This window comes from Nasonia vitripennis, assembly GCF_009193385.2.
Source record: "Nasonia vitripennis strain AsymCx chromosome 3 unlocalized genomic scaffold, Nvit_psr_1.1 chr3_random0004, whole genome shotgun sequence".
NCBI classification, from domain to species: Eukaryota; Metazoa; Arthropoda; class Insecta; order Hymenoptera; family Pteromalidae; genus Nasonia; species Nasonia vitripennis.
In genome coordinates, this window is record NW_022279623.1 from 306,668 (window position 1) to 333,534 (window position 26,867).

The window sequence follows — 26,867 nt, forward strand, 5'->3', positions numbered from 1 at the left end:
TTTTAAATTATGCCGCTTTTTCCGCTGAAAGCGTTATATATACTATATATATTCGCCTTGTTAACGACAACCTACTCAGGGTTCCTAACTTCTCCACACCATTTAATTGCACATGGACTTCATGGCGCTGCTGTATCTTACACCCTACTCAGGGTTCCTAACTTCACCACTCCGTTTACTTTTACATGTACTTCGTGGCGCTGAAGGATACTTAACAAGGCGAATATAGATAAGCAGAAACAGAACGAAAATATACACACGCGGATCGACGATGGGATCATATACACATATACACTGTGTAGAATTTTTTAAAATAGCATAAATCGATAGTTTTGTAAACTCAATTCATTACAAACTCGTATTGATTTTTAGCATGTATAAGAATCTATTAACTTTTGATACATGTTATTGTAAATGTCAATTTACAACGATATAAATACATATACAAAGTTTAAAAGCGTTGATATTTGAAGGTTAGAATTTATTGTAAACAAATTTTTTAGCAAGTGTTTCATATAATACCTACTCGAATATAAATATTCTGCAAGATGTTGACACCCCGATTCGAATTGTCACAAACGGATAATGAGGTTACTGTTGTCATTCATGCACCATATGCAAATATAAAGGATACTGTGGTCCATGTTGATGGAACTGATTTTCGATTTTATTCTACTCCATACTATCTAAGGTAAAAGTGAGTTTGTCACATTTTATTAACTATATCACCATGCTTTTCTAACATTATTTAATTCTGTGCATCGTAGACTGAATCTTCCTGGAAAAATTGAGGAAAATGATGCATCAACAGGTGATTATGATTGCGAGAAAGGAGATTTCACTTTGAAATTCTCCAAAGTTCACAAAGGGGAACATTTTGAAAATTTGGATATGATTACGACTTTACTTGCTCCACCAAAGAAGAAAAATAATTTAGTTCCTACGATTGAAGTTATAAGTATGCATAAATTATGGTTTTATTTATCTATAGGATTACTAAATTGATGATCCATGTAATATTCTGTTAAAGGCAATCCATGCGCAACTGCCGATGAGAAAATCAATGATAATAAAACAAATGGTGAAGATGAGAATGAAAGCCTTATGATGGGTGATGCTGGTAACGAATGGTACACTAAACAAAATCCCTTAACTGAAAGCATTGATATATCCCTGCATTCTCCAAAGTATGGTTTTGCAAATAAGATTTCTGGAGCCTTAGGAGCTTTTGAAGTATGTAAATATAAGTCTTACAACAAATTTAGTTGTGAAACATCTGTATCTGATTACCCATTTTGTTTGCAGGATGGTTGGATTAAAGAAATCGTAGATTTACCTTTGCCAGACAAGACTCTACTAGAAGATAGAAAAAAGTTGCGTGAACAGCATGAATTGGAGAGTTTTAATGAAGAGCACTATATGGCAGACTTAGTTGAATCTGATTCTGTTAAACCGTATTTGACTTATGAATGTGAATGGGACAAACTGGCAGCGGAAGATGTGCAATTAACTGGTGAAGAAAAAGATTTACTTAAAGAATTACCAAACAAAGAATATTTACTTGACGAGAATGAAATTAAGACAGCACTGTATAGTATGATTGATATATTATTTGCTAGTTGTTACAATTGTCGGACAACACTTGGAGATAACACTGTGGAGAGTGGTTGGACAATAAACAAATTGAGTTCAACTTTATCTTGGTTTCAGGTAAACTAACGCGGCTGTTTTTACAACTTTAGCAAAGCTTTTTCTCTTGTTTTTAATAATATTTCGATTCTTAGAGTTTTACCAACTTAAATGATGCAATTTTGAGCAACATAAAAAGATCTTTATGTTATCCACTGGTCCGAAATTGGGATTTATCGATGAAAGTTTTTGAGGATGTTAAAAAAGTTGTTAAATTAGGTAAATATTTCAATAACCATACTATTAATTTGAATTTTATAATAATTCTTATATTTCACAGGAAAAAAATATATAATGAAACGGTTCTGCGAAATACACTCCCTTTTTAATAACTCGTATGAACCAAGATATATTTTAAACCAGTTGTATATTAAAGACTATTTAATATGGTTACAACAAGTGCCAAATTCCAAAATTGAAGAACTTAATTCAGCGTTAGACAGTGTAAGTTAAAACAATCGTACGTTTCTTAGATTACAGGGTACAACAACAATATAATTTCGTAAATATACTTTTCTAGATAAACCCTAAGAAAGAAGAATTAGGTTTAGATCTTATTGAATTAGAAGAAGCTGCTTATTCTGTACAAAAAGAAGATTTAGTCATTGAAAATGAATTGTATACATTGCCAGAGGACATGGAAAAATTGATTATAAACAATGAAAACAACAAGTATAAAAAGTATAGTGAATTAAATACTTAGCTATCTATTGCAATATTTTCTTTCATGCTTAACGTTATTGCTTTTCTTTTTTACAGGCCTGAAAATGTTAATCCTCAACTAAGTGAAGATACTGAAGATTCGGATTCAGATAGTTCTTCAAGCAGTTCTTCCACAAGCAGTAGCAGTACAAGTAGCAGCAGCTCCTCGAATAGCAGTTCTTCCAGTAGTACCAATAGTAAAATAATCCATATGAACAATAGTAGTAACAACAGTACGCTCGACTCTGACGATGAGCCCAATTAATTTTTTTATACGTAACACATTGAGATTATGGTACAAACCTTATTCATTTATTTGCATTTACAAATGAATAATCATTATGATAGTAATAGTGGTGATATAACGAAAATGCAGAATTATTTTTGCATTGGAATAATATATTGGTTTATTTACTAGATTCGGTATGTCTACGCTTCCATTTTATAGCATTCATTAATTATACAAGTTTATTGTAGAAGATTTTTTGTTACACGAAAATAATTTAAATATACGTTTATAAAAAAAGAATATTTATTTAAGGAGTAAATATACTACATTTTTATTACATTACTCAATAAATTAAGTTATTTTACTTAGCTAAAACATAATACAGCCATGGTAATAACTTGCTGTAGTGTGCTATCAATTTGCTTTTAGCTTCTTCGTCAACTACATCGACTTCTTCTTTCAAGTCAGAATTATGATCATAAGCAGTTCCGTCATCAACTCCTACTTGGCCTATTGGTACCACCTCGGGATTGTCGTATTGATTTTCTACGTTAATTCTTTCATCATTTAGAGATAGTGTAGTCGGAGATAATGTTACTCCATCATCGGTATAATCTTCCAAATCCTGTTAACACAAACGCACAGAATTTATCATAAGCCTAGTTTACACTCAAAAGAAGAATTGAGTTTTCTCATAAACATTTGGATTTGTGCAGTTAATGTTAGCAAACCTGTTCCTCCTCTTCGGCGCTTGACTGCGTAAGCTGTTCGTTGCCGAAATTGCGCCAGTAATCGGCCACTTCGCCGTAGAATCCAGGACTCTCGTCCTTACCAAAGGTCCGTCTAACGGCTTCGGCCTTTTTTCGCACAGGCCTATGTTCCTCTTCGTTATCGTCGGGTTTCGGCTCATCTAGATGCTCATGGTAGTCAGCCTGGCCAGTTTTTAGCACAAGGTACTCGTGCGCCTTCATAGTTTGGTCGCTGTACTCGTCTACGTGAGGCGCCCTCATTATTATCCGGATCGGTATCAAGAAATCCGATTCGAGGGTCTCTTGATTATTTCTAGGACAAAGAGATTTAGTTATGTTAAACGAGTTTCTGAATAACTTCTTGAATTGAACATTGCACGAAAATAAAAAAGTTAATTACGTACTCATTAATGTTAACTATTTCTAGATGGTTTTCTGAGCCATCGTTTGGTGACACAGAGCGAGCATTGGTCGATCTGGATTTGAGGACATCGCGAGCATCACGACTCTCGATTTCGTCGCTGTCCTTCAGTCTTGATTCTCCTGTTTCGGAACTCGAGTTTGAAATATCAGTCGTAGTTTGGACTTCTACCTCCTGTGGCAAAAAGAAGACATAAACTTCGTTATAAAAATAATTTGGCGCATATTACATCAGTAACTTTGGAAAGTTACTGACCGAAATCAGTTGATCAGTCGCATTGTTAAATTCTAATCCATCTGTTGTATCAGTAATCAATGCCTCGTCGGTAGCAGGCGTTTCAACATTTTCTGTCGTGTATTCAAACTCTTTATCAGGAGTAGAATTATAATAATCCTCTGCATCTTTGTTATCCGTAGAGTTCGCAGATTCATTTTCATTGGAGTCCGGCAATGTTGGACTGTACAAATAGGTACTAGTATCAAATGTTGAATCCGCTTCAGTCTGAATGTTTGGGGTTGATTGATCCTCAGAAATTGACTCGGTATTGTTACTTTCGTCCGGGTAACTTGGGGTTGAAGAATCGTGAAAATACGTCGATTGTTCTTCGCCGTCGTTAATTTGCGAAATGTCTGTGGTCGATTCTCGCGCTTTCGATGATGATTCGCTATTTTCTACCAGATCGCTTAATGTCGATGATTCTTGGTAAATCGTCGATGGCGCTTGACCATCGTCAGTCTCCATTTGTAGGTCCTCTGATTCTTGTGATACCGAAGAGGTCTCATTTCCGTCATTTCTATCACTGGTCGATAAAGATGTGACTTCATGCTCGGTCTGAACGATCGGAGAAGACGATTCGTCTACAGTCAAAGTGGTATCGTAGCTCTCAGCTTCATAAATTACCGTCGTTGTTTCTTGCGACAAAGTAGATGGATTATCGTTGTCTTCGGTTTGCTCAACCAATTTGGACGATGACTGCGCATCTTTATTATCAGTCGAAGTTGTATCAAAAACTGTTTCCTTAAACTTTGTACATTCAGTGTCAAATATATACAATAGTACGTGCATTTACGTGGAACGAGCCTCACGTGTTAATGCAATTTACAAAACACTTTCAAAATTTTTTATAATTTTTTACCCTAATATTAATTAGATTATAACGCGTCAAATTCATACCTGGCAGTATCCGCAGGGTTCGTCCTTGTAAGTTGACAGGATAGCCGCTTTCACATAAGGAAAATGCAAAATGCTCCAAGGAACGATCACTTGATAGGTCAATCGTCCACAACTGATATTATATTTGCAAGAAGTCGCAATTTTAACAACATCGCCAAGTCACAGGTAATTCCAATCAGGCTTCCGACAACTTACCGATCAATAACGAGAATCTGGTCTCGAAAAGCTCTGAGCTTGGACCAGATCTGGAGCTCGTCGTTGTCCTGGATGAAGTAGACGTCAGGGCCAAGAGCTTCGATCAACGCTTCGGGCGATACGACGACAGGCGGTCGACCCTCGGCTTCACTCGGCGAGATCTGTTTCCACGTTTCCTCCTCCACCTCGACTTCAGCCCTGTCGATATACTGGGACTCGTCGGGCGAAGCGTTTATCGCGAAGAATTGAATGTTGTCAAAGCCCGTCTTATCGAAACGTTCCCTCAATACTTTCAGCCTGCGTAAATTGTAAACCAACAGTACTTATTATTTGTTTCGTATTTATTTTATTTATTTAGTTATTAATTTTTTTAATATTTCATCAGCCATACTCACATGGCAGCCTGTCGGTGGCTGAACTGCCAGGATGAATCGAAAAAGGCGAGGACGTTGACGCGGCCGATTTGCTTATCCCAGAACTGTAAGATACTGCATTGCTCGAGGTAGCCAAGGTCGTCCTGGCGCTTCCACAGCCTGCTGTTGAATCTTTTTGGTATGAGACGAGTGTTGCTACTTTTGGGCTCAGCTTGCACATGGCCAAAACTAGACGAGTCGTACCACAAGGCCGTCAATAAGAAAATGATCAATCTCATTTTCACTGTAAAGTCAAAATTTTACACATCTTATTACTAATTAATTACACACACCTTTTACGTTTGTTTATAAACCGCATATTTACACAATGCGCACTTACACAGTACAGCCAAATTAAAATTTAAAGAAAGTTTCGACGCTACGGATGTCTTATCTTGACGCGCAGATGTACACGTGAGTATACTTCAGAACAGACACACATGATTTACATCATAGGGACAGGATTTTATCAAGAGAGATGCAATAAGAGGAAACGCAGAACTGACGAGCCTTCCACTCGATGGCTCGTGTTACGTCGACGTTAATTAAGCGCTCCCTGCATTCTTAAACGTTGACGTTTGGAAATAGTTATGATTCGTGCACGTACTTGAACCGATTAAAATTTCACTCGGTCGTAAAAATGCATCGCGATGCATAAACCATCTCGTCTACACCGCGAACATTGTCAGATCGGAATCGAGACTCGTGTACGGTCGTGCGCCGAGATGCGCCTATAAACGTATAAGAAAATGTCTCGAATATGTGCACGCTGGCGTCCGGTCGCGCGAATGCGCGCCTAGTCCAAGGACACCGAGCTTCGCGCGCTTTTTATCGCAAAAGGTTCGCTGTACTTGCCCTGCAACTACATTATACACGCGCGTCTTCTCGTCAGATTGATTTTTGTCCCTTGGGTCGTCGGCTTTCTCGGTATTGTATATATTCAGCGGCCGATTGTTTAATGGGCCAGTTTTCAGAGCGGACGATTGTTTGCTAAAATTTATTTTCAAATGTCTCAACTTTTAATGACTTTTCGGTAACTTCGATCACGATTGTGTGTACCCTTGGGTGTTTACTGGAGCGTTGGATTACAGTAAAAAATACGTACAGCAAATGAGACTATACGCAATTTTTAGTCGACTGGTATACGTTGAAAGCGAGACACAAAATAAATGCGTATATCTATCTAAGGATCCATCTGGCTTGGGAATTTCTGACATGAAACGATTATAAGACACTTATACCGAGAAGTGCAGATAAGGAATAGGGAAAAAGATATAATTAATAGGGGGGATAACCGGGTATATACCGAACGAATGCAAGGATTAATTTTCAAAATTCACCGCGAATATTTTATTGGGCCTCAGTAACATCATATTAAAATTTTATCAAACGTCGTTCGAGCGTGTGGAGCAAACATGTTTTTGCAAATATAATCGATCGATATAGCGATGCTCTCGCTTTTTATAAAACAAACGTACAAAAAGCCAGACTGATCGCGCAGCGATAAAAGCGAGAATATAAAACTTTTCTCCGAGAGACTTTATTATTTATTTCCACTGAATACACGCACGAGCGAACTCGAGGTGCATATCGACGGATCATTTATTGAACTTGAAAAGCACACAATCTAAACCGCGACTCGAAAGCTATAATTCAACAAAGCAATTTGCCTAACGATCTCAATTGAAAAATAATTTTCGATGATCGATTGATTGCATAGCAATAAAGCCAATAGATGCTGCGAATTGCGCTTGTATAGAAAAACTGTGTACTTGCATTGTGCCGAATCTTCAAGCCATCAGTCACCGGGTCTCACAAAACTACATCTCATACTGCAAAAAAATTAAGAGAGGTGAAAAAGCTCGACACACAGAGAATCAGGATTATAGACGCGCAGAAGACCGAGCGCTTGCGCTTCGTATGACGCTCCCTCGTAAACTGTATCGTTTCCGAGTCTTTTTTGTATTATAATCCGCTAGAGAAGAGCGAGCGAGCGAGAGAGTCGTCCTCTGCATCATCCCTCCTCCGCTAGTCCCAGCACATATACATATACATATATAGGTATACAAGCGCGAGTGAGAGAGAGAGAGAGAGAGAGAGAGAGAGAGAGAGAGAGAGAGAGGGCAAACGAGAAAGACGGACTATGTATCTTTAAAGCCGCGGTATAATCGCTGTGGCAGCCTCTCGGCTTATGGTGTTGGGTTGCAGCTGTGCGCGATCATCGTTATGATGCAGAAACTCTTTTTTAACCCCTTCAAGAGGCTGTGGTGCATCCGTCCCCTCTTGTGTCTAGTCTCTATGTGTATATCGACGGTTCCTTATTTTTCGAGTTTCCACGGTTGCTGGTGAGAATTTTTTTCAGTGAATAGAGCGCGGTGAAACGTATACAACGTATAAACATTCGTGGTTAGAGAAATTTCAGGACACTGTATGTATTGGTTGCGCATTATTGCGAGTTCATCGCTCGGATTACGATGTACTCGATTTCTACGAAGACTTTTGTGCGCGGTTTTTTCTATGAGCTCTTTTATTCGCCGCGCGCGCCTCGTCAATTTCCCTGAATACTTATTCAGTGAAAATGCATTTTGCAGAAAAATACATGCACCTGATGCCTTTACTATGTTTTATCGATTAGAAGAAATATTTCTTAACGTTGAATTTGTCATCGAACTTTTTCATTGAAATTTTTAGTGATATAAGTTGTATTCTGTTTGGCTATCAAAACTATGGATTAATTTTATTAAAACCGCAAAACTATAACTATAGAAATGTATATGTATCCTGTTGAATAACAACGCACGGAGACGGAAGACCACTTAGAAAAAGGAAAGTTTGTTCAAAATATCGCATAATTGTATTCACTCCACTGTATAATACACGTGAACTAACATCCGATAATAACCCGACATTTGCTCCAACATAAGTGCGCCGCGTTAGATAACTTCAAACTTCTATTCACGCGCTCTCTTTTAAAAATCACCCGAAGTCGAATCGGCCCCGCGTCTCGAAGCTCTTCCACAACACAAAAAAGTCTTTGTACGAGCACACATGCGGCTGGGATCGAAAATGTTATCCAGACGCGCCCGGCGCATATAATACGACACAAGAGGTCAGTACATATAGCATATATATATATATATATATATATATATATATATATATATATATTACACACGCCTACCCAGACTAATGGGTTGCTCGCGCACCGAGTATATAGGTATAATACAAGGAGAGGCAAAAGGAGGCGCCGGCGCGGAGATCTACTTGACCGAGCAGATGCACGCGTGTATAGATACATATATAGCAGCCACGTGCGCGCGGCAGGAGTATATAATCTCTCTCTCTCTCTCTCTCTCTCTCTCTCTCTCTCTCTCTCTCTCTCTCTCTCTCTCTCTCTCATTTATAAATGGAACAGAGGGTTCCTTGTTCATCTGGTCTTGGCCGCCGGCGCCTGCGATCGGCCGCAGTAGCATTTCGCGGCGCGACGCGTTTAGTAGCTTACGCGCGCGACGAGGGCATTTTTCCGCCGATTTTTCCTCTCGCAGCCTCTATCGCTGACTCTAACACACACACACACAGTCGCGCTTTCACGGGGGCTGTGAAGAAATAGCCGAGCTTTATTGATTGTTCTTGTATAATATACGGACACCGCGTGTCTCTCTCTCTCTCTCTCTCTCTCTCTCTCTCTCTCTCGCTGGCGTTTTATATTTAAACCGGTAAGGCTTATTTTCGGTTCTGCCGAGCCTTTGTTGTTCGAAAACCGGCGTCGTATACATACTGTTAAGTACGCGCAGCGCCCTATACGCGGTTATTGTGCGCGGGGCAGCGGAGACGTGTGCGATGTGTGCTACGCTGCAGCGCTTCGATTACGAAATCGACGAGGGATAAGTAAAAGCACGTGGGCACGACGAGAGGTGTCGCCAAAAAGCCAAGTTCGACCGGCCCTTTGATCGTATAGGTGTATATTTAGGCCGCGAGAGACTGTCGTCGAGAGCTTTGGGCGCTATTGACGTTGGCTTTTTCAACGTCGTTACATCGGCGCTCTTTAATCCTCGAAGGTACGTAATTACGCAAATCGATATTATGGCCGCGTTAATGCACGCAGAACTGATCTCGTTAAGTTCTAATTTATTATCTTTCGTTACATGCGGATGCCGATGAATTATCGGAGCGCTCGCTGAATATTTTACGACGCCGTCCAATTTTCATTAAAATTTATCGCATAAACATACTCAAACGAAGCAATTTTGACATGTTAACCGAAGGATTTTGAACGCTATTAACGAACGATTACATAAAGACGCACTTACAGCTTCAGCTCCTCGCCAGCGCTTCAGAATCGGATCGGACAACGGAAAGCCATCCACGTGGATCTACATAATAGTCTCGAGTGAAATCAGCAAGTTCAGTATTTATAAAAAGGATCGATTAGATTCTCAATAAATCCAAGTCACGGGGGACCCTGCCACTGACATCGTAAGGTCCCGCGAGCGGGTAACTACCATAACTCTCTCACTTTCTATTAACTAAAATTATAGCCACTGAACTCGGTAAATTGAGTACCTCCTATAGAGTGAAATCCTCGCGAAGAGATTATTTTCCGTGCGGCTTGAGCGAGAAATCGTGAAAAATTGTACCGCGATGCGAGACGAGTTTTACTGTTCTAAGTAAAAGCCTCAAGTGTGTATACCGTTTGAATGTCACTTTACAACAAACATCAACTCTACCGCGCACTTGCAAATTAAAACACAACGCCTGATCTGCATAGTTGCAAACGATTGAAAAACAAACAAAAACAAATCATCTAAAGAAGAAACTCCTCGGAAGCAGATCACCTTACACTCTTGGTATCATTGATTTCCCGAAGCTTTCACATTTTCCCTCGACCAAAAAATAATTCCAGCGAACCGCACACAACAATAGGAGCCGCAGCAGGAGCAGCGCACCGTCTACGTCTGTGTATATACTATGCAGGAGGGTCGCGCGCCGTCCTCGCGATGACTGCGGACACGAGAAGCCGCGCGATGCTACTGGTGCTGTTGTTGCTGGCGCTGCAGCTCGACGGCGGCGCTCAGAATCCCAGCAGCGCGGTGGCGGCGGCGACGGGCGCCGCCGGCGAGCCGAGAGCACGCACCCTCGGACTCCTCGCGGCTACGCTCAAGGAGCGCGTCGACGAGGCCAGGAGACGATCCGAACAGGTACGACCCCTGCAGCGGGCAGATCGTAAATTTCGCGCGCTGCAGTTCCCTTTCTTCTTTCCGCGCCTTCGAACAGAGGGATCTGCGCTGCATTGTGCTGCTTTACGGGCGATTAGACCAACTGATAAGCTGGACTCCTATTGCCCGAGCTTGGGAAGACGCGAGCTGGGCTTTTCCTTTTGTCGACTGATGGGAGCATAGATGACGGAGATTCCGGCGACGTTTTGTTTGCCGCTCCAAGTGCCTCTCGCGTTCACGCGAATATTTGAACATTTTTTTTATTTTACCACGTCCGTTATGTGCCTGGAGCGTGCGAATTCGCAGTTTTTTTTCTGAAACACGTAATGCCTTTATTATTGCTGTTATTTTTTTTTTTTTTTAATAAAAAATAGATAGTTCACGGCGTGTCAAAAAAACTAGTATAAATTGACTAAACTGAATTGTTCTGCGAAAAACTCGTTCGCAGTTGGAGTTGGTATTTCTAATTGACGCCTCGGCGTCGGTGGGCGAGGCAAACTTCCGAGGCGAATTGAATTTCGTGAGGAAGCTGCTGTCGGACTTCACGATGGAGCCGACTGGGACGCGGGTGTCGATCGTCACGTTCGCCGGAAGGGGCCAGATCGTCAGGCACGTCGACTACGTGTCGCGGCTCACCGGCTACAGCGAGAAGTGTCAGCTGCTCAACAAACAGTTGGACAACGTCAGCTACACGGGCGGCGGTACCTACACCCACGGAGCTCTCATGGAGGCCTTTGTTAGTACATCTCTATCGTCTTTCCTTTACAAACACTACACTCGTGTGCCTTCGAGCTTTCGAACGGTTTGCTGTACAATCTTATTTTCATGCACAACACTCTGTTGAATATGATCTAGGCCATTCTGGAGAACAGCCGGGAGAACGTCGAGAAGGTGGTATTTTTGGTCACAGACGGTTTCAGCAACGGAGGCGATCCGCGATACGCCGCGAACTTGCTGAAGGGACTCGGGGTTACAATATTTACCTTCGGCATTCAGACGGGAAACGTTGACGAATTGCGCGACATAGCCAGCGAGCCCAGCTACGCCTACAGCTACTTCCTGAATAGCTTCTTGGAGTTTGAGACTCTTGCGCGGAAAGCATTGCACAGAGGTAAGTTAAGTTTAAAAAACGCATTTTTTTCAATAGGGCGCTTGAAAATAATCAAGTGTAATTTTTTTAACTGTTAAAGTATTATAAGAAGAGACTTTTTTCTATAATACCGATTTCTCATATGTTACACAACTCGTAAAGCAACGTTATCACAATTTTCATTATTTTCATAATTTTTTATATAACGAGTTTTTGTTACGAAAATGTGCAAAAATCATTCTCTTCATTGACGCCATGCATCACGCACTACGGCACTCCGTGTTCGATTTCAGACGATCCGCAATTATTAAATCATACATCATATGAATGTCAGAACGTCAGGATTGAAAGGCTTCGTTGTGCGACTCAGCTTGGTGGATATATGACTTTTTAAACACTTTTAGATCGCTCTGAGATGATAAAATAAAATCAAAGATGATTCGAGTAAAACGTTCTTTTCACTCTTGATCATTATTGAAGCTAACAAAAACGACGGGATTGCTTTAACTTTTATTACTCGTAGCAGCACAACTATCAAAAGTACTGCTCAAGATAGTGATATATAAATGTAACAACATTCTATACGAAATGGCCCACTTCCTAAATCACTGCAATAATCTATAAACCTAGATTGCAGTCGTGGTAATTAGGCGCTTAGTTCTCGGTGGAAATAAAATAAAAAACGAAAAAGGTGCACTATTACTTTGAATTGAAAACTCTTCAAGAAAACACGCGTTCAACTTTCGATTCTTAAAAAAAGAAAACAGCGCAACAACTATTACTCAATTTCCTCTAAAGGCTAAACACAAGAGCAAGTCGAGCCCCAACTATACACCGAGCAGAGAATACCTCCGGCAACAACCGAGAACAGAGTATCTCCTAGCCAAACTGCTGGTTTGAGGCGCATCGTTAACAGGCCGATCGCGTTTGCGTTTCAGATCTGAGAGCCGGTGTGTATGCACCGGTCGGCAATCCGCATGATTGCGAGCTGCTGTGCAGTGCCAGCAGCAGCAACCACGATAAAGTTAACGAGTCCTCGGGATGCTGCGATCCGATTGCCAGCTGCACCTGCGGCACAGCCAGTGGACATTATGCCTGCATGTGTCCCGCGGGATACTTCGGCAGCGGCCTCGCCGGCTCCTGTCTGCGTAAGTTCCATTGACTGTATGGTATCTGTATATAGGTATGTGTGCTGCGCTGCGCACACTTTCGCGGCGCGCGATAGTCAATCCTATGATTTCGCCGACGACGCTTTCTAGATACGCAGCGATTTAGGACGCTCGAGAGCGTCTTACGCTTCTTGATTTATCCGCGTGATTCGTCCATCGCTTGTGTAGCACATTTTTTCAACGCATTTTGTTAGAGTATAAGACTAAGCACCTGAAGATTTTGTTTTTAAATTGAAATTTATTGATAAGATGGGGAAAAAATATTGAACCACATACTTTGATTCCAGCATGCCCCAACGGTACATACGGCATGCGCAAAAGTTCCAGAGACTTGTCGGTGGTGTGCGTGGCCTGTCCAGACGCCAATCAGGTGACCAGGAAGGTTCCGGCGACCTCGTCGAGGGACTGCATTTGCGCTCCTGGTTTCAGCAACGAACGAACCGGTATTTGCGAAGGTGAGTCGATCAAAGCAGAAATCCCTTTCCGACAGCCAAGGTGGGAACGTCGCCCTCGAGGAGCACGATCTCGTCCATAGGGTTGGGATACTTGACGATGTAGCTTCCGTAGTTTTCCAGCTGAAAGTCTGGTCTGCGAGAGAGCCAACCGTACTGGAAACAAAAATATTGATATAAGTACTTAGTTGCGATCGCATATTATTTTCTATAACGAGAGCGTAGGTATAACGTTAATCACTTGTTGGTTAGTAGTTTCAGGAAACGGGAGGCAAGTTCTTTTGTCTTCGCGTCCCGCCGTGCTGTGCGTTTCGTAAGATCTTTTTTCATCGCACAAATCGTTCAATTTTCTCCCCAACTCTCTGTACAATAAACATCACGGTAACTTTCAAAGAACTTATGAGTATGATAGCCTCTAATAATAACTCGACCAATGTCTTGTTTCAATTACACGTATTTGTCGCACAACCATCGATAATCGCGATGCCACTCGATCCGTGCGAATTTGTCCTTTCTCGCGTTCTCGGTAAGATTTCGCGTCGCCGACACAAAGTCGAAGACTTTCGTGCCTCGAAAATCCATGTGAAATTGATACTCGAGCTAGAATTTAAATCCGTCAAGCACACGCGTTGCAGTTAACCTGCAAAAACGAACGTAAACAGCACATTTAATTTTTCTCGATTTTTCAGGTTACAACCTTCATGTAACGGCTTTGCCTTCGGGTGTGCTTTCGTTTGTTTCTCTTCAGAATCGCCCTTTTGATGGTCAATAGCTTCTTCGTTATGCGGATCATCTGTTTCTTCTTGGATTGTGTCATATCAGGGACACATTCTAAGACGTAACGGAGGATGCGAAGAATCATGCCCATGAACTCGGATGGCGTAGGATTCAGCATCCGCATCTTGACTTGTTTTTCGAAGGTGGAAAATAAAAGTACGATCCGACAATTAAAAAATCTGAGGCGTGAGACGGTGGTAAGACCTTGATATAGGTATGCAGAGTACCTGCTGGGGTACGGGTAATCTGAATTTTAGCACGTGGAGTGTGGGCCAACGCGCGCTGTCAAAACACGTTCGCGACCGCCGACCGCGTCGAAAAGAAACAGTTGAACTCTCGTGGTGGGGGTAATACCGGCGTTAGTAACAGGTGGCGCTTCGAATGTCTTGTTTATTATTTTTATCATTGTTTGGAAGCGATAACTTGCCCACGTCTGAGAGCTCCTGAGAACGGATATTTCGTGAAGGAAGATGTCTGTACCAACGTGTTGAATGCAGCCTGTGGCATTCGCTGTAGCATAGGCTTTCAGCTTCAAGGTGATAGCATTAGGCTGTGCAATGCTGACGGCAGATGGTCGGGTGAAGAGACAAAGTGTGCGAGTGAGTATACAATACAATAACATATTAGGAGTTTTACAGAGATATTTTTTGTCATTTTCACGACCATATTAGTTTATTATTTATTTTTCTTTTTAAAAGTGATATTAAATAATGTGCATGCATATTACAGGGGTATACTTGATTTAGATTAGTATATATACCTATATAAGTTCCATACAATTAAATTGCCTGTGTGCCGTGACCTGGTATACACACACACACACACACACACACACACACACACACACACACACACACCTATTATATACATATGACGAGCCACGATGCAAATTTAATCAAAATTTAGCCAATTACAGAGAAATGATTATCGTTCGCAGATATACGTAAATAACGTAACAGAGAAATAATATCAAATTAATTTGATATTATTATATCCCAACATTTCATGCACACTCGGTCAATCTTACCCCTGATAGCACAGAACCGCTTTAAAACGCTAAAAAAAGGTTTTACTCTAAGCCATTTTAAGGTTTGTGAATCTAGTTTGAAAGACGTTGGAAATGTCTGGCTTTTCAATTTTTAATATAGTAACCAACCCTTATTAACGTTTATATGACCTTTTATAATGGTTTTAAAAACGTGCATAAAATATGTTTGTGAAACGTTTTTAAAAATTTTGTACGTTTTTAAAAAATTGTACAATATTTATACGAGTGAATCGTCATTATAAATATTCATTATAGATATTATTATAGCATCAATAATATTATATAATAGGTGATATGGTAATTTTTTTAATATGATAATTAAATTTTGCGCAGTTTTCTTACGAGATAACAACATTAAATTCCGACAAAAAAGTCACGCACTTTGCGAGCATTTTCGCGAGCGATAAGTTAAAAAAATCTCGTTCTTCACGTGCACTTTTTTTTCAGTGAAAACTTGCGTCGCGCTTCGAGCTCCAACGAACGGACGTATCAGGTGCGAACATGAAAACGAGAATAACCGTAGCATAGTCAGCGATAAAGCGGCCCAGCCAATCGACACTCGCTGCCTGTTCAAATGCGAAAGCGGATTTCAACTTCGAGGCAGTAAAGTTCGAAATTGTTTACCCTTGTCCAGATGGGACGGATTAAAGACAACATGCAAACGTAAGGACGATTTAAATCTGTGTTACTGTCACGTAATGCCAAACATTTTGTAGCTTGTTCTAGTAGAAGACTTAATTAATTAATATAACAAATGTGATACATCTCTGTTTAAATTAGCGACACTTTGCGAGCCGCTTAAGCCGGTAATCAACGCAGAAATCTACCCGAAGAGTTGTATGGGACCTAAAAAATTGCCTTTTCGATCAAACTGTACGATCACTTGCAAAAAAGGCTACAAACTCGAAGGAGCGCGAACGCGTATGTGCGTTGGTCGACACGGCACCTGGTCAAAAAGACACAGTGTAAGCCGTTGTATAGGTAAAAATTTCTTAAATATTTACGAAATTTGACATTTTATTATTATAACTACTAGTGATGAACTTTTACGCTTTTCTAGATAAAACACGTCCAGTTTTGCATTGTCCGCCGAACATCACTGTAAGTACGATGCCTGGCAAAAATTACGCTTACGTCAGTTGGTTAATACCGAACGCAACGGACAATTCAGGATCTAAGTGCAACGTTTGGAGCAAGCCGCACGTGACGTTTCCGTGGAAAGTTCACATTGGAAAGCACACGGTTAAATACATTGCCCAGGACATCAGTGGCAACAGAGCGAGATGTTCATTTAGCGTGTACGTGGTTGGTGAGTCATTAATGAAACTGTTATAAAACCGACTACTGCAGCTATATACTTTGTCTAATATCAAAACTTATTAATTTTCATATGCGCGGCCCATTTGAAGACAAGGAACCTCCGAAGGTGGAAAATTGCGAGAACAATGAGCTGTTTTTTAATGGATCAGAATCTGCAGGTGTCCAAGGCTCGAATTGGGACGAGCCTGTTTTTTACGACAATTCAGGGCTAGCTGTGAAAGTGAATAGAACTATTCATACGACGAGCGAGAGGCGACATTCTGTTTTTTATACCGCCGGTGACAAGTTCGATAACATAGCTCAATGCCTTGTAAATTTAACAATACAAGGTAGAAACGACTTACATTTTCTATACTGAAAATTAATTTATATATATATTCTCATACGAGTAACGCAAAATTGCCTTTCATAGATGCGTGCGATAACATCCCGAAACCTCTGAACGGACACGCCGAGTGTATCAACACTAATAAAAAGGGAAAGCAATGCTACTTATATTGCAACGAGGGATATGCGTTCGCATTTAATACTCCTCATCACAAGATATTGAAAAATCACACTGTTCAAATCGTAACGTGCCACCCGATAAAGCACACATGGAATACAGCTATTATTCCTGACTGTTCTGGTATAATAATTCATATAAGTAGACATGCTTATTGAAAAAGTAGAATTCTATTAAACTTTGTTTTGCACTTTAAAGCTATTAAAGTTCCTGACACAATTTCTCAAGAGACCAGCATCATTTTAGATGGCGATTCCATTGATTGCGATAATACGGCGTTGCTGGATAACGTAAGTTTATAGTTCAATATTCTAAAGAAAAAGTCAATTTATAACAAGTGTTGTTTTATTTCATTTTTTTTAATCAGCTTACAAAACGCATTAATGACAGCTACAATTTCAACGTTATAAGTATCTGCGGAAATGAATTAGAATGTAATGTAAAACATGAGATAAACTGCAAACAATTCGTGGCGCGTGTCACGAGAAATATTGATAATGTAGCGGATGATGTCAATATTGAAAAGCGGGGACTGAAAAGGCACGGAAAAAGTAAGACCGATATTCTGCGAAATTTGCCGAGGAGAGAACAAATTGAAATGAGATTTACATTCATCGGTGAGTTTTTTTATCTTTTGCTGACTTTTGCACGATGCCCTCAATTCCAAGTATTTGCATAGAACCTAACTTATATAATGTATATAGTAAAGGTAGTTGAAGCATACTAATTAAGAATTGAACTTGTTTATTTATGAGATCAAACCCTTAATGAAACGTAGCAAAGATAGTTGAACAAAATCAGAATAATACTCGACTTGGGATCATGAAATTAAGAGAAAAAATTCAATCGCTGACCAAATCCGGGCAGCTGGACTTGCTGGATAGTGATACGAACAAAGAAATCGGAAAATTGGCATTAAACCTTCATGTATTATTTAATGATCCGCTGGAAATATGCGAGCCTGGCAGTATAATGAAGAAAAATGATTGCGGTGAGTAAGAATAACACAAAATTGTCTTGTTTCATACGCGCAAATTTAAAAAATTCGCGATTTGATTAGTTAAATGTCCTGCTGGAACATTTCACAATTCAACGAGAGGACACTGCCAGTCTTGTCCCATCGGAGAATACCAAAGCCAATTGGGAGCCACAGCATGCGAGAAGTGTCCTATAAATTTTTTCACGAGGAGAACGCACGCAAGATCTTATGCCGAATGCATACGTAAGCATATATTTACATATATCTAAAATAAGAAAATTTAACAGTAAATCAATAGTTTCTGACAAAAAAATAATGTAATTGAGAAAAAACGACACTTCACAGCGGCATGCCGACCGGGATATTACTCTCGACGACGGCATCATCCAGATCTTACGGTCTCCCTCATTCCCTGCGTATCCTGCGAAATTGGATTTTACCAGCCGCAATACGGACAGAGCCGATGTTTGCCGTGTCCCCGGAATACGATTACCGAGGGAAGAGCGACGACGGCAATGACCGACTGTTTGCCCGTAAATAGAGCTCAGATCGATTTGTGCAGGACGAATCCCTGCCTTAATGGGGCCACTTGTATGAAAGAAAAGGACAGCTTTAGCTGCGAGTGCCGCGATTATTACGTCGGTAAATCCATTTATTTCTGTAATGATACGAAATCATGGCGAATAAAACTATGTATATGCGAATTCGCTGAAAACCATCGATTTGGTTCTCCGTTTTCGAAAAATGATACAAACATTCTTTGGATTAAATTCAATCTTTTTGCGAACCAGATTTTTTTTATTTCGAATAAATATATTTACTAACACGTGATTCTCTTTGATTACTATAGGTTCTCGATGTGAAATATTTGTAAATCCGTGCATTTCATCGCCTTGCTCAAGTGCTGGCCAGTGTATTTTGAAGAATACTAGCCAAAACCAGTGGACTTACTTTTGTTCCTGCAGACCAGATTATACAGGAACGTATTGCGAGGTTTGTAAAATTCGCGGCACTGAATTTCATTAAACTGAACCATAATTATTTTTACAATTTTTTAACCTAATTTTTTTTTATTTACAGACTTTGGTAAATGAGTGTTCGTATAGTCCATGTCGAAACGGTGGTACATGTTTGAGTACTGACATGGATATTACATGCACCTGTCAAGACGGTTTCGAAGGTGTCAAAATAAACGTTAATAATTATGTACATTCTATCGATTTATATACACTGGAAGCTACTATAAAAAAATGTAAAAGCCTCTAACGAGATGCACAAGGCTTGTTCAAATCTATAGCAGTTTCCAATACACGAGTTTAGGCAACGAAACAATAGATGCAATAACAGCTGTGGATCAATATTTTTTGCGCTTTATCCGTGACGAAGCAATGCCTTTATTTTGCAGGCAATTTTTGCGAGGTCGCAGTGAATCACTGCTCGCCTTCGCCTTGCGAAATGAATTCGACTTGTCGCAGCGTCAACGGCACCTGGAAGTGCTTCTGTCGGCCGGGCTATTTGGGGATGCGTTGTAATTTGCTGCCCTGCGACTGGCTCCCCTGTCATCTCAATGAAATATGCGTTAACGTGTTGAAAGAGAATGCAGATAAGAGTGACTACAGGTTCGTCTCGTACTCTCAGCTGTGGTTCAGATATTTTCATTCTCTTTTAACGCGCGAATTTTTTTAATTTTCTGATAAAATATTTCGATCTACAATTAAATTATCCCGTAGAGTACATTTTTTATTAACTAATGGCGTTTGCTTTGCGTTTCAGGTGTGAATGTCCTGCTGGTTTTACGGGTAGAGGCTGTTATACTAGAATCGATCATTGCGCGAATCATCCATGTCAAAATAACGGGACGTGTATCAATAATTCATCAGGCTATACGTGCAATTGTCGAGTCCCATTCACAGGATCTAAATGCGAAACAGGTAGAAATATATTCTTTTTTAAACATCGAGAGGAGATGGTAATTTCGATAAAACGAGCTTATATTTTTCAGAATTATCATCTGATTATATATTGCAGTTTTCAAGATCCGGTATAAATGATTTCGTAATAATGCCTGGTCCAAAAAAAAATGTATCGGAGGTAAAACATTATTTTTTCACTGCCGCCATAGCAAGCGAATATTTGCCGTATAAATGGCAGGAAAATTAAACCAGGAAAATATTAGTTTACAGTGTGCTTCTGGTTACAATCAATCGATCCTTTCAATTACGGAACAGTAGTTTCCTACGCAACACTCTCGCAGGACAATGCACTCACCTTGACGGACTACAATGGGTTTGTAATATTCAATATGTCAATAACTCTGCTGTAGTCAGCCGAATTGTGTACAATGAAGTAAAATTTATTGCTTTTATTGTTTTTAATAAAACGAGTAGTGGGTGCTTGTGCTATAAACATACAAATGGATCTCAAACATATTCCTTCAATATTAAAAAAAAAAACACGCAATATACACGTTATTTCGCATTTTTTTTTAAATTACATTGATTAAACTTCAGTAGCAGGCTAGCGCGGATATACAGATTTTTTTATGCGCAGATTTGTTTTGTACGTGAACGGAGAGAAGGTTATTACTGACGCTCGAATGAACGACGGCTATTGGCATTTCATTTGCGTCAATTGGGAAAACAAATTGGGTTCCTGGCAATTTTACGTCGACGGTATTCTTGCAGATAATGGAACGTTTTTGGCAAAAGATACGGAAATTCAAGGTATATCATGACCGATTGCATTGCCGTACTATATTGTATACAAATACCTGTTTAAATTCTGTACACTTCTTAATTTGTTTTATTGTAGCCGGGGGAACTTTTGTTTTTGGCCAAGAACAGGATGAAGTTGCCGGAGGTTTTTCAGAATCTGAATCATTCCTTGGCAAACTATTTTTATTGGATATTTGGGATTTTAAACTTGAAGCTGATTACATAAGTCAATTGAGTAAAACTTGCCAGGAATACTATGGGTCATTAATTGCGTGGGCGCAATTGCAGGAGCATATTAGGGGAAAAGTAGATGTGAGTAGTAATTATATTTAGTTTTGCTACAAAATTATCTGTACGTATAACGAATATAAACTTTAAATAATAAAATAACTTTTATCCTTGAAACTTCGCTTAACTTGTAATAATAATACACTTCATAAGTCTATAATTACACGTGCACGCACGCACACACACGCATATATATATATACAATGTGTCCGAATTCCAGTTCATATTTTGAATTGATTGTAAATCCAACCGGAGGGCATAATTTGATTAAACGTGCTTTATTAATGACAATTAAATACTTTATTAATACAGTACTGTTTTATAAACACACAATTAACTCAAAATTCGTTTTATAAAAGATCATGGATAGTACATTTTGTCAAGGCTGTCCTTTGCCGGTGGCACCTTTCAAAGGTTACCTCAATATAACACAAGATGGATTAGAAGTTCTTTATTCTTGCGAGACTGGCTATGAAATACGTAAAAATTACGAACACATGAAGAGTTTGAAACGAAAATGCTTGAAGCATGGTCACTGGGAAGGCTTTCAAGTGCCTAACTGCGTGCGTAAGTTTATGATTGATAAAAAATTGATATGCATGTTTCGTGTGATTTTTATTTAAAGACGTTCGTATGGATTTAGGAGTGAATTGTCCATTTCCGGGATACTTTTTGAGAGGCCACGTAGAAGGCAGATCTTACATGTACGGTGATAAAATTACGTATCACTGCAATGAAGGCTACAATCTTAGGGGTAATCCACAGAGAATTTGCAAAGCTGATGGAAAGTGGAGCGGAGTTACTCCGTTTTGCATAGGTACATAACAAAAGATGAATGAATACAAAAAGTAAATTGTTTTCGCACAATGTTCACACATACGGAGTGTAATGAATAATCTTGTTTTTTTTTTATATTCAGGAGTAACTTGTAAAAATTTGTTGGCTCCCGATCATGGTGATATAGAATACATTATCGTCGAGCACGACAGAGACGATCTATCTATACTTCAGGTATTTTCAATCGATAAGTGTTATTCATAAAAAATTCACAACTCTTTGCATATTTAGTTCATTCTTAATTCAGGTAGGTCAACAGCTCGAATTCAAATGCGACTCAGGATACTTCTTGCACGGACATAAGCTGTTAACGTGTCTCGAAAATGGCACATGGGACCACAAAAGGCCATCCTGCATATCAACGGGTTGTCCACCTCCGAAAGAGTAAGAATCGAAATCCTAAACAACATTTTTTTCTGAAATTTGAGTTCAAGTATGAAATTTCAACTACAGAGTTAGTCACGGTCGCATCGTCGTGAATATCTCCTCGGATTCCTCGGAGGCATCAGACTACAGCGTTGGGACTCCGTTGGGAATCGCGAAGATGAGACTCGGAGCCGACGCTGAGCCGCTTTACTTTTACGGAGACGTCGTGGCTTACTCCTGCAAACCTGGTTACAAATTCGAGGGTAATCACAACCTCCTCGCGGAATTCAAGCTCCAGTGTACGACCAGTGGAGCCTGGACTGGACTCGTACCCGATTGTGTCCCATTAAGGTGCTCGCCCCCTGATACACCCGAAAACGCAAGGATTTATCTTATGGAAGTGGTAATGATTCCGTTACATTTCAATTATTTTTCGTCTATACATACTGATTCAGTATTATTTTAATTGACTATGTTGCACGACAGGACGAAGAAAATGGTACCACGGTTGAAACACTTTTAGATGAGGTGCCTCATAATTACAGTTTTGTAGACAAGGAAGACGAAAACGCCACTCAATCTAAAGTAAACATTACTACGAATATTTTAAATGGCCACTTTGTTCCTGGCGCAAAAATCAAAATTGTTTGTAACGATGGGTATGAAGCCATGACCGAATCGGTTATTCAGAATTGTACCGAAAACGAAATATGGAGTGGCGAAGATGTGATATGTGAACCGCTGCGATGTTCCGTGGAAAATCATCCAGTCATCGGTATATTTATGAATAATACAGCGAAATCCTCAATAGAAACTCAAGAATATCAGCCTGATGAAGAAGTTGAAAATTACGATAAAGAGAATGTTACCGATATATCGAAAAATCTTGTAAAAAGTTTCGATTTCTTTTTTGAGGGAGATTCCTACGGAGAAAAAGTTATCTTACAGTGTAGAAATAATTTTAAAAGAACTTTTCCAATCGATAGTTCTAATCGCAATAATTTAGAGTTTGTATGGCAATGTGGCAAAAAAGGGACCTGGACATTTTTGAATTCTGCTTTGGACGAAAATGAGACGGTAAAAATGATTTTGAACGATCAAAGGAGTATTTGCGCAGCTCATAAATGCCAATTACCGAAAGTAAAATAGAAATATTTCTCTCATATATTGTTATTTATGTTATTCATATCGTGTATAAATAAAAATAAAAATTGCATTTCAGTTACTTTTGAATGGAGATTTAGAAACTGGAAATGACACAAAAAAACGTGACGTCGAGGTGAAAGAAATCGATGAAACTATATCTTTTAAATGCAATCCAGGATACATTTTAACAGGTCCCGAAAAATCGATTTGCTTAGCAAATGGAACATGGTCTACCATTCCGAGTTGCAAACGTTAGTTATTCCTTTAATTCTAATGTTAAATGAAAAAAAAAACAGTTAACATAAATCGTCGAATTATGAATATAGAAATTTACACATACTGTATAGCATCCCATTTATTATTTAATAAAAAATAATTGTCTAATAATGGACTCTACATCTTTACACAGCTGTCACTTGCGAAAAACCTACAAAAGTGCCATATGCAGAATTGAAAACTGCCAATTCTGAATCGCTAACGCTTGGCAGTACAATTTTTTATCAATGCGTGTCCGGCTACAGAATTTTTGGACAACTTACTTCACGATGCTTAGTCAACGGTAGATGGTCTAAAGTAAATGGAAGATGTGCCAGTGAGTTTTATAAATACAATAATTTTTTTTATGTTTCAATGCATGTTGTTATATTTAATGATTTATCTCAGGAATATCTTGTGGGAAGCCACAACTTGCAGTAGGCGCTTCTATACAAGGCAATTCTTATCTATATCAAGACCGTTTAATTTACATTTGCCCTAATGGGAAATTCCGAGATTTTATTGTGTGTAATCGAGGTGGGAAATGGAGCAATTTACCCAAATGTATATAAAATAAACAGATTTTTAAACGCGCTAACTGCACTTAAACTGCATTTAAACAGTTTAAGAAGCTATAGTTTTTTAACGATTTCCTAATACATATAAGTTTATTATTCTAAATGTAGGTTAAATAAATAAAAGCATTTGTAAAAATTGTGTATGTTATAAATAAAGATCAATTTATTATAAACACATGTATATATCTTCGCTTATTGCATCAACATTCATTTTTTTTAGTATTCAACCCATATCTTCATGCCAGTTTTTTGTCAAGACTGACGTGTAAATGTACAATTGTCGCCGATTATCTATTTAATTTTTCCATAAATTGTATTTGAGACTTTTTGGTCACTCACTTTATCAAGTCGATGAAAAACCGTAAATATTTGCGCGAACATCAAAACTCTCATGTTCTTCAAGTACATTATAATTTAAAACTCATTTTGTGATTCCATTAATAATACAAAACTATTATTGAACAATTTGAAATGTAGAAATTATCGGACGAATAGTAATATCACAGACATACGGGTCTGTAAAGACGATAAGAAATATACAAACGGTTGTTGGAATCTCAAATACAAGCCTCAGTGCTAGTCAATAAGGAAGTAGTTTCTGTTTGCATGGGTAACATTCCCAATTAGCCAGCCAGATGAAAAATGTATACAAATAAAAACCACATGATGCCCAAAACTAATTAAGTATTTTTCTATAAAATAATGGAAGATTTCTATCAGACTTGCTCAACAAGGGTTAATCAAAGCTATGTTCATGATTCTGAATGAAAAATCTGATTTTCCCAATGACGAACAGATCTTTAATCATTATAACAGTCGGAGAGCTCAAAATTAATGCAGCTTAATAAATTACGCGAAGAACATCTGAGCTACTCGAGAATTCTTCACATGATGAGATGATTTATGAAAAAGGTTTAGTTGTGATGATGTAATTGATCTAAATGTCAAGGTGAAGTTCATAATTCTGACTTCGTGCTCTTAGAGTATTTGGACTTGAGCTCTTCTATTCTGTTTATAAAGTCAGATTTTTCGATACAACCATCACACGTTTCATCCCAATCGTTAAGAATTTTCTTTAAGTCTCTTACTTTTAGTTTCTTCAAATCCACTGTGTTTAAGTCAATTTGTTTTTCTGAAATATACGAAAAATAACGTAAATTCACTGCTTCTTTATTTAAGAGAACATTATTAATAAATTCTGCTACGTACCAAATCGCAAATCACAGATCTGAGCATCTTTCTTCTTTAGCTTCTCACAGATTTTATCTGCTGGCAAAGACCAAGACAAAGGCTTGCTCAGTTCACCTAGTATACCTGTTGCAGATTCTTCAAGGCCTCCCAAGTAATAGCACTAAAAAAAATTTCCATTAGAATTCTTGCTTTTGATTTTGAACCATTACTTCTTGAAAATACTAATTGTCACTTACAAATCTATTCTCCTTGGACTTTGTACCTTTACAGAACTTTCTGAATTCTGTTTCTATCTTCTTATGGTCCTTCTTTACGTCATTGCTTAATGTGTTGGCAAACTTATTAACAGTAGCCACACAAACTGTAAATAGAAAGTATATTTTAATAAAATAACAATCTTTGAACTAACATTTAATAATTTTATTTATTAATTATATTATCTTTGAATAAATAATTTAAAAGGTCTATTAAATTATTCGATTAAATCAATATATTAAATGATTAAATAATGGATATGATACATTATATTTGTAGAAAATTCAGAACAATATTAATACAATAAAAAGGATTTTATCGTATCATATTTTAATGTCAATCATATACATATTCTATTGATATTAAAACTCAAATCATCAAAATACAAATTTTACTCAAATATACCAGTAAATTCAAATTTTCATTGTGATTTTTATATTATCCAGTGTTTTATTTAAAATATACAAGTTGAAAGTGTTAAAAATTATGGATGTATACTTTACCTTCACATTCTCCTTCTTTTAATGCCGATACTGTGCTGACAGCCACCAGCACTGACAATCCTAATAACAATACTGACTTCATTTTGGCTTGTGTTTTAAACTGAAAAAAGGAAAAGATTGTAGCGAAATTTAACAAAAAATTACAGTTACCTCCATCACTCAAGACGTGGCATTTTCGCTACCTTATCGAGAAATAATCAATGACAACAAGTATAAACAACGGGCAAGACAACTATCGACCCGAGCAAGTATTTTTTATCAAAATTCAACAACAAATAATAAAAAAGAAAAAAGTTTGAACAAAATTTCGCTGTAATCGGTTACACACTGTTAGGTTATAGTTCTCGACTATAGGTTAGAAAAGAAAATGCACGGCAGTTTTGGTGATGGTTGACAGAAAATATGTTAATAAAGAAAACGCACCTATCCCTTAACAATTATTAGAAAAAAATAAAAGCGAACAGCACTTGAGAACTTGTTCGTTATTATGCCTCACGGAAAATGTCTTTTCACGGCTTGGTCGCCTACCGCAATTTTATACACGTTGATTCCTCTGTCAAATGCCCAGAGATCACCCAGCTGGCGTGTGCTCATTGGCCGTCGTCCA

General features: G+C 38.7%; 5 protein-coding genes across 16 annotated transcripts; 2 read left to right on the forward strand and 3 right to left on the reverse strand.

Annotated features, from left to right (window-relative positions):
* Window positions 1-45: 45 nt before the first annotated feature.
* On the forward strand, window positions 46-2,960 carry LOC100120457 (protein SHQ1 homolog). Of its 3 annotated transcripts, XM_008210784.4 has the most exons (9): window positions 46-473; window positions 549-691; window positions 768-958; window positions 1,031-1,233; window positions 1,306-1,710; window positions 1,785-1,908; window positions 1,970-2,133; window positions 2,210-2,370; window positions 2,449-2,910. In XM_008210784.4, exons 2-9 carry the CDS (start codon window positions 549-551, stop codon window positions 2,654-2,656), a joined length of 1,599 nt encoding a protein of 532 aa, XP_008209006.1. In that variant the 5' UTR covers window positions 46-473; the 3' UTR covers window positions 2,657-2,910. The 3 variants fall into 3 exon arrangements, with proteins under 3 accessions (XP_008209006.1, XP_001604098.2, XP_031781550.1); XM_001604048.5 differs by having other exon boundaries at window positions 47-691; window positions 2,449-2,960; XM_031925690.2 differs by having other exon boundaries at window positions 257-697.
* Window positions 2,902-10,569, reverse strand: LOC100678822. 7 transcript variants are annotated; one of them, XM_008210788.4, is made up of 8 exons: window positions 10,407-10,569; window positions 5,554-5,815; window positions 5,159-5,455; window positions 4,964-5,075; window positions 4,046-4,813; window positions 3,774-3,964; window positions 3,352-3,682; window positions 2,902-3,245 (listed from the first exon to the last, which is right to left on the reverse strand). In XM_008210788.4, exons 2-8 carry the CDS (start codon window positions 5,808-5,810, stop codon window positions 2,982-2,984), a joined length of 2,220 nt encoding a protein of 739 aa, XP_008209010.1. In that variant the 5' UTR covers window positions 5,811-5,815; window positions 10,407-10,569; the 3' UTR covers window positions 2,902-2,981. The 7 variants fall into 7 exon arrangements, with proteins under 7 accessions (XP_008209010.1, XP_008209011.1, XP_008209009.1 ...); XM_008210789.3 differs by having other exon boundaries at window positions 10,412-10,538; XM_008210787.3 differs by lacking the exon at window positions 10,407-10,569 and adding an exon at window positions 10,135-10,242.
* LOC100678790 (sushi, von Willebrand factor type A, EGF and pentraxin domain-containing protein 1) lies at window positions 10,549-24,683 on the forward strand. Its single transcript, XM_003424281.3, has 33 exons — window positions 10,549-10,769; window positions 11,236-11,523; window positions 11,643-11,898; window positions 12,816-13,025; window positions 13,334-13,501; window positions 14,692-14,874; window positions 15,771-15,986; window positions 16,104-16,304; window positions 16,384-16,632; window positions 16,733-16,972; window positions 17,056-17,271; window positions 17,347-17,438; window positions 17,516-17,765; window positions 17,927-18,139; window positions 18,209-18,370; window positions 18,473-18,769; window positions 18,978-19,120; window positions 19,208-19,307; window positions 19,533-19,746; window positions 19,901-20,058; window positions 20,130-20,218; window positions 20,304-20,413; window positions 20,678-20,850; window positions 20,939-21,153; window positions 21,489-21,696; window positions 21,773-21,946; window positions 22,049-22,140; window positions 22,214-22,350; window positions 22,420-22,735; window positions 22,819-23,472; window positions 23,555-23,729; window positions 23,888-24,070; window positions 24,142-24,683. Exons 1-33 carry the CDS (start codon window positions 10,569-10,571, stop codon window positions 24,303-24,305), a joined length of 6,747 nt encoding a protein of 2,248 aa, XP_003424329.1. The 5' UTR covers window positions 10,549-10,568; the 3' UTR covers window positions 24,306-24,683.
* On the reverse strand, window positions 13,032-14,605 carry LOC103316570. Of its 4 annotated transcripts, none has more exons than XR_004345231.1 (5): window positions 14,503-14,605; window positions 13,950-14,404; window positions 13,740-13,860; window positions 13,323-13,654; window positions 13,032-13,257 (listed from the first exon to the last, which is right to left on the reverse strand). XR_004345231.1 is itself a non-coding variant. In XM_008210790.2 (4 exons), exons 2-4 carry the CDS (start codon window positions 14,078-14,080, stop codon window positions 13,511-13,513), a joined length of 396 nt encoding a protein of 131 aa, XP_008209012.1. In that variant the 5' UTR covers window positions 14,081-14,404; window positions 14,503-14,605; the 3' UTR covers window positions 13,265-13,510. The 4 variants fall into 4 exon arrangements, 2 of the variants coding, with proteins under 2 accessions (XP_008209012.1, XP_031781557.1); XR_004345232.1 differs by having other exon boundaries at window positions 13,950-14,138; window positions 14,196-14,564; XM_008210790.2 differs by lacking the exon at window positions 13,032-13,257 and having other exon boundaries at window positions 13,265-13,654.
* Window positions 24,448-26,840, reverse strand: LOC100120379 (mesencephalic astrocyte-derived neurotrophic factor homolog). Its single transcript, XM_001603976.5, has 5 exons — window positions 26,684-26,840; window positions 26,261-26,360; window positions 25,739-25,863; window positions 25,521-25,662; window positions 24,448-25,443 (listed from the first exon to the last, which is right to left on the reverse strand). Exons 2-5 carry the CDS (start codon window positions 26,340-26,342, stop codon window positions 25,268-25,270), a joined length of 525 nt encoding a protein of 174 aa, XP_001604026.2. The 5' UTR covers window positions 26,343-26,360; window positions 26,684-26,840; the 3' UTR covers window positions 24,448-25,267.
* Window positions 26,841-26,867: the final 27 nt, after the last annotated feature.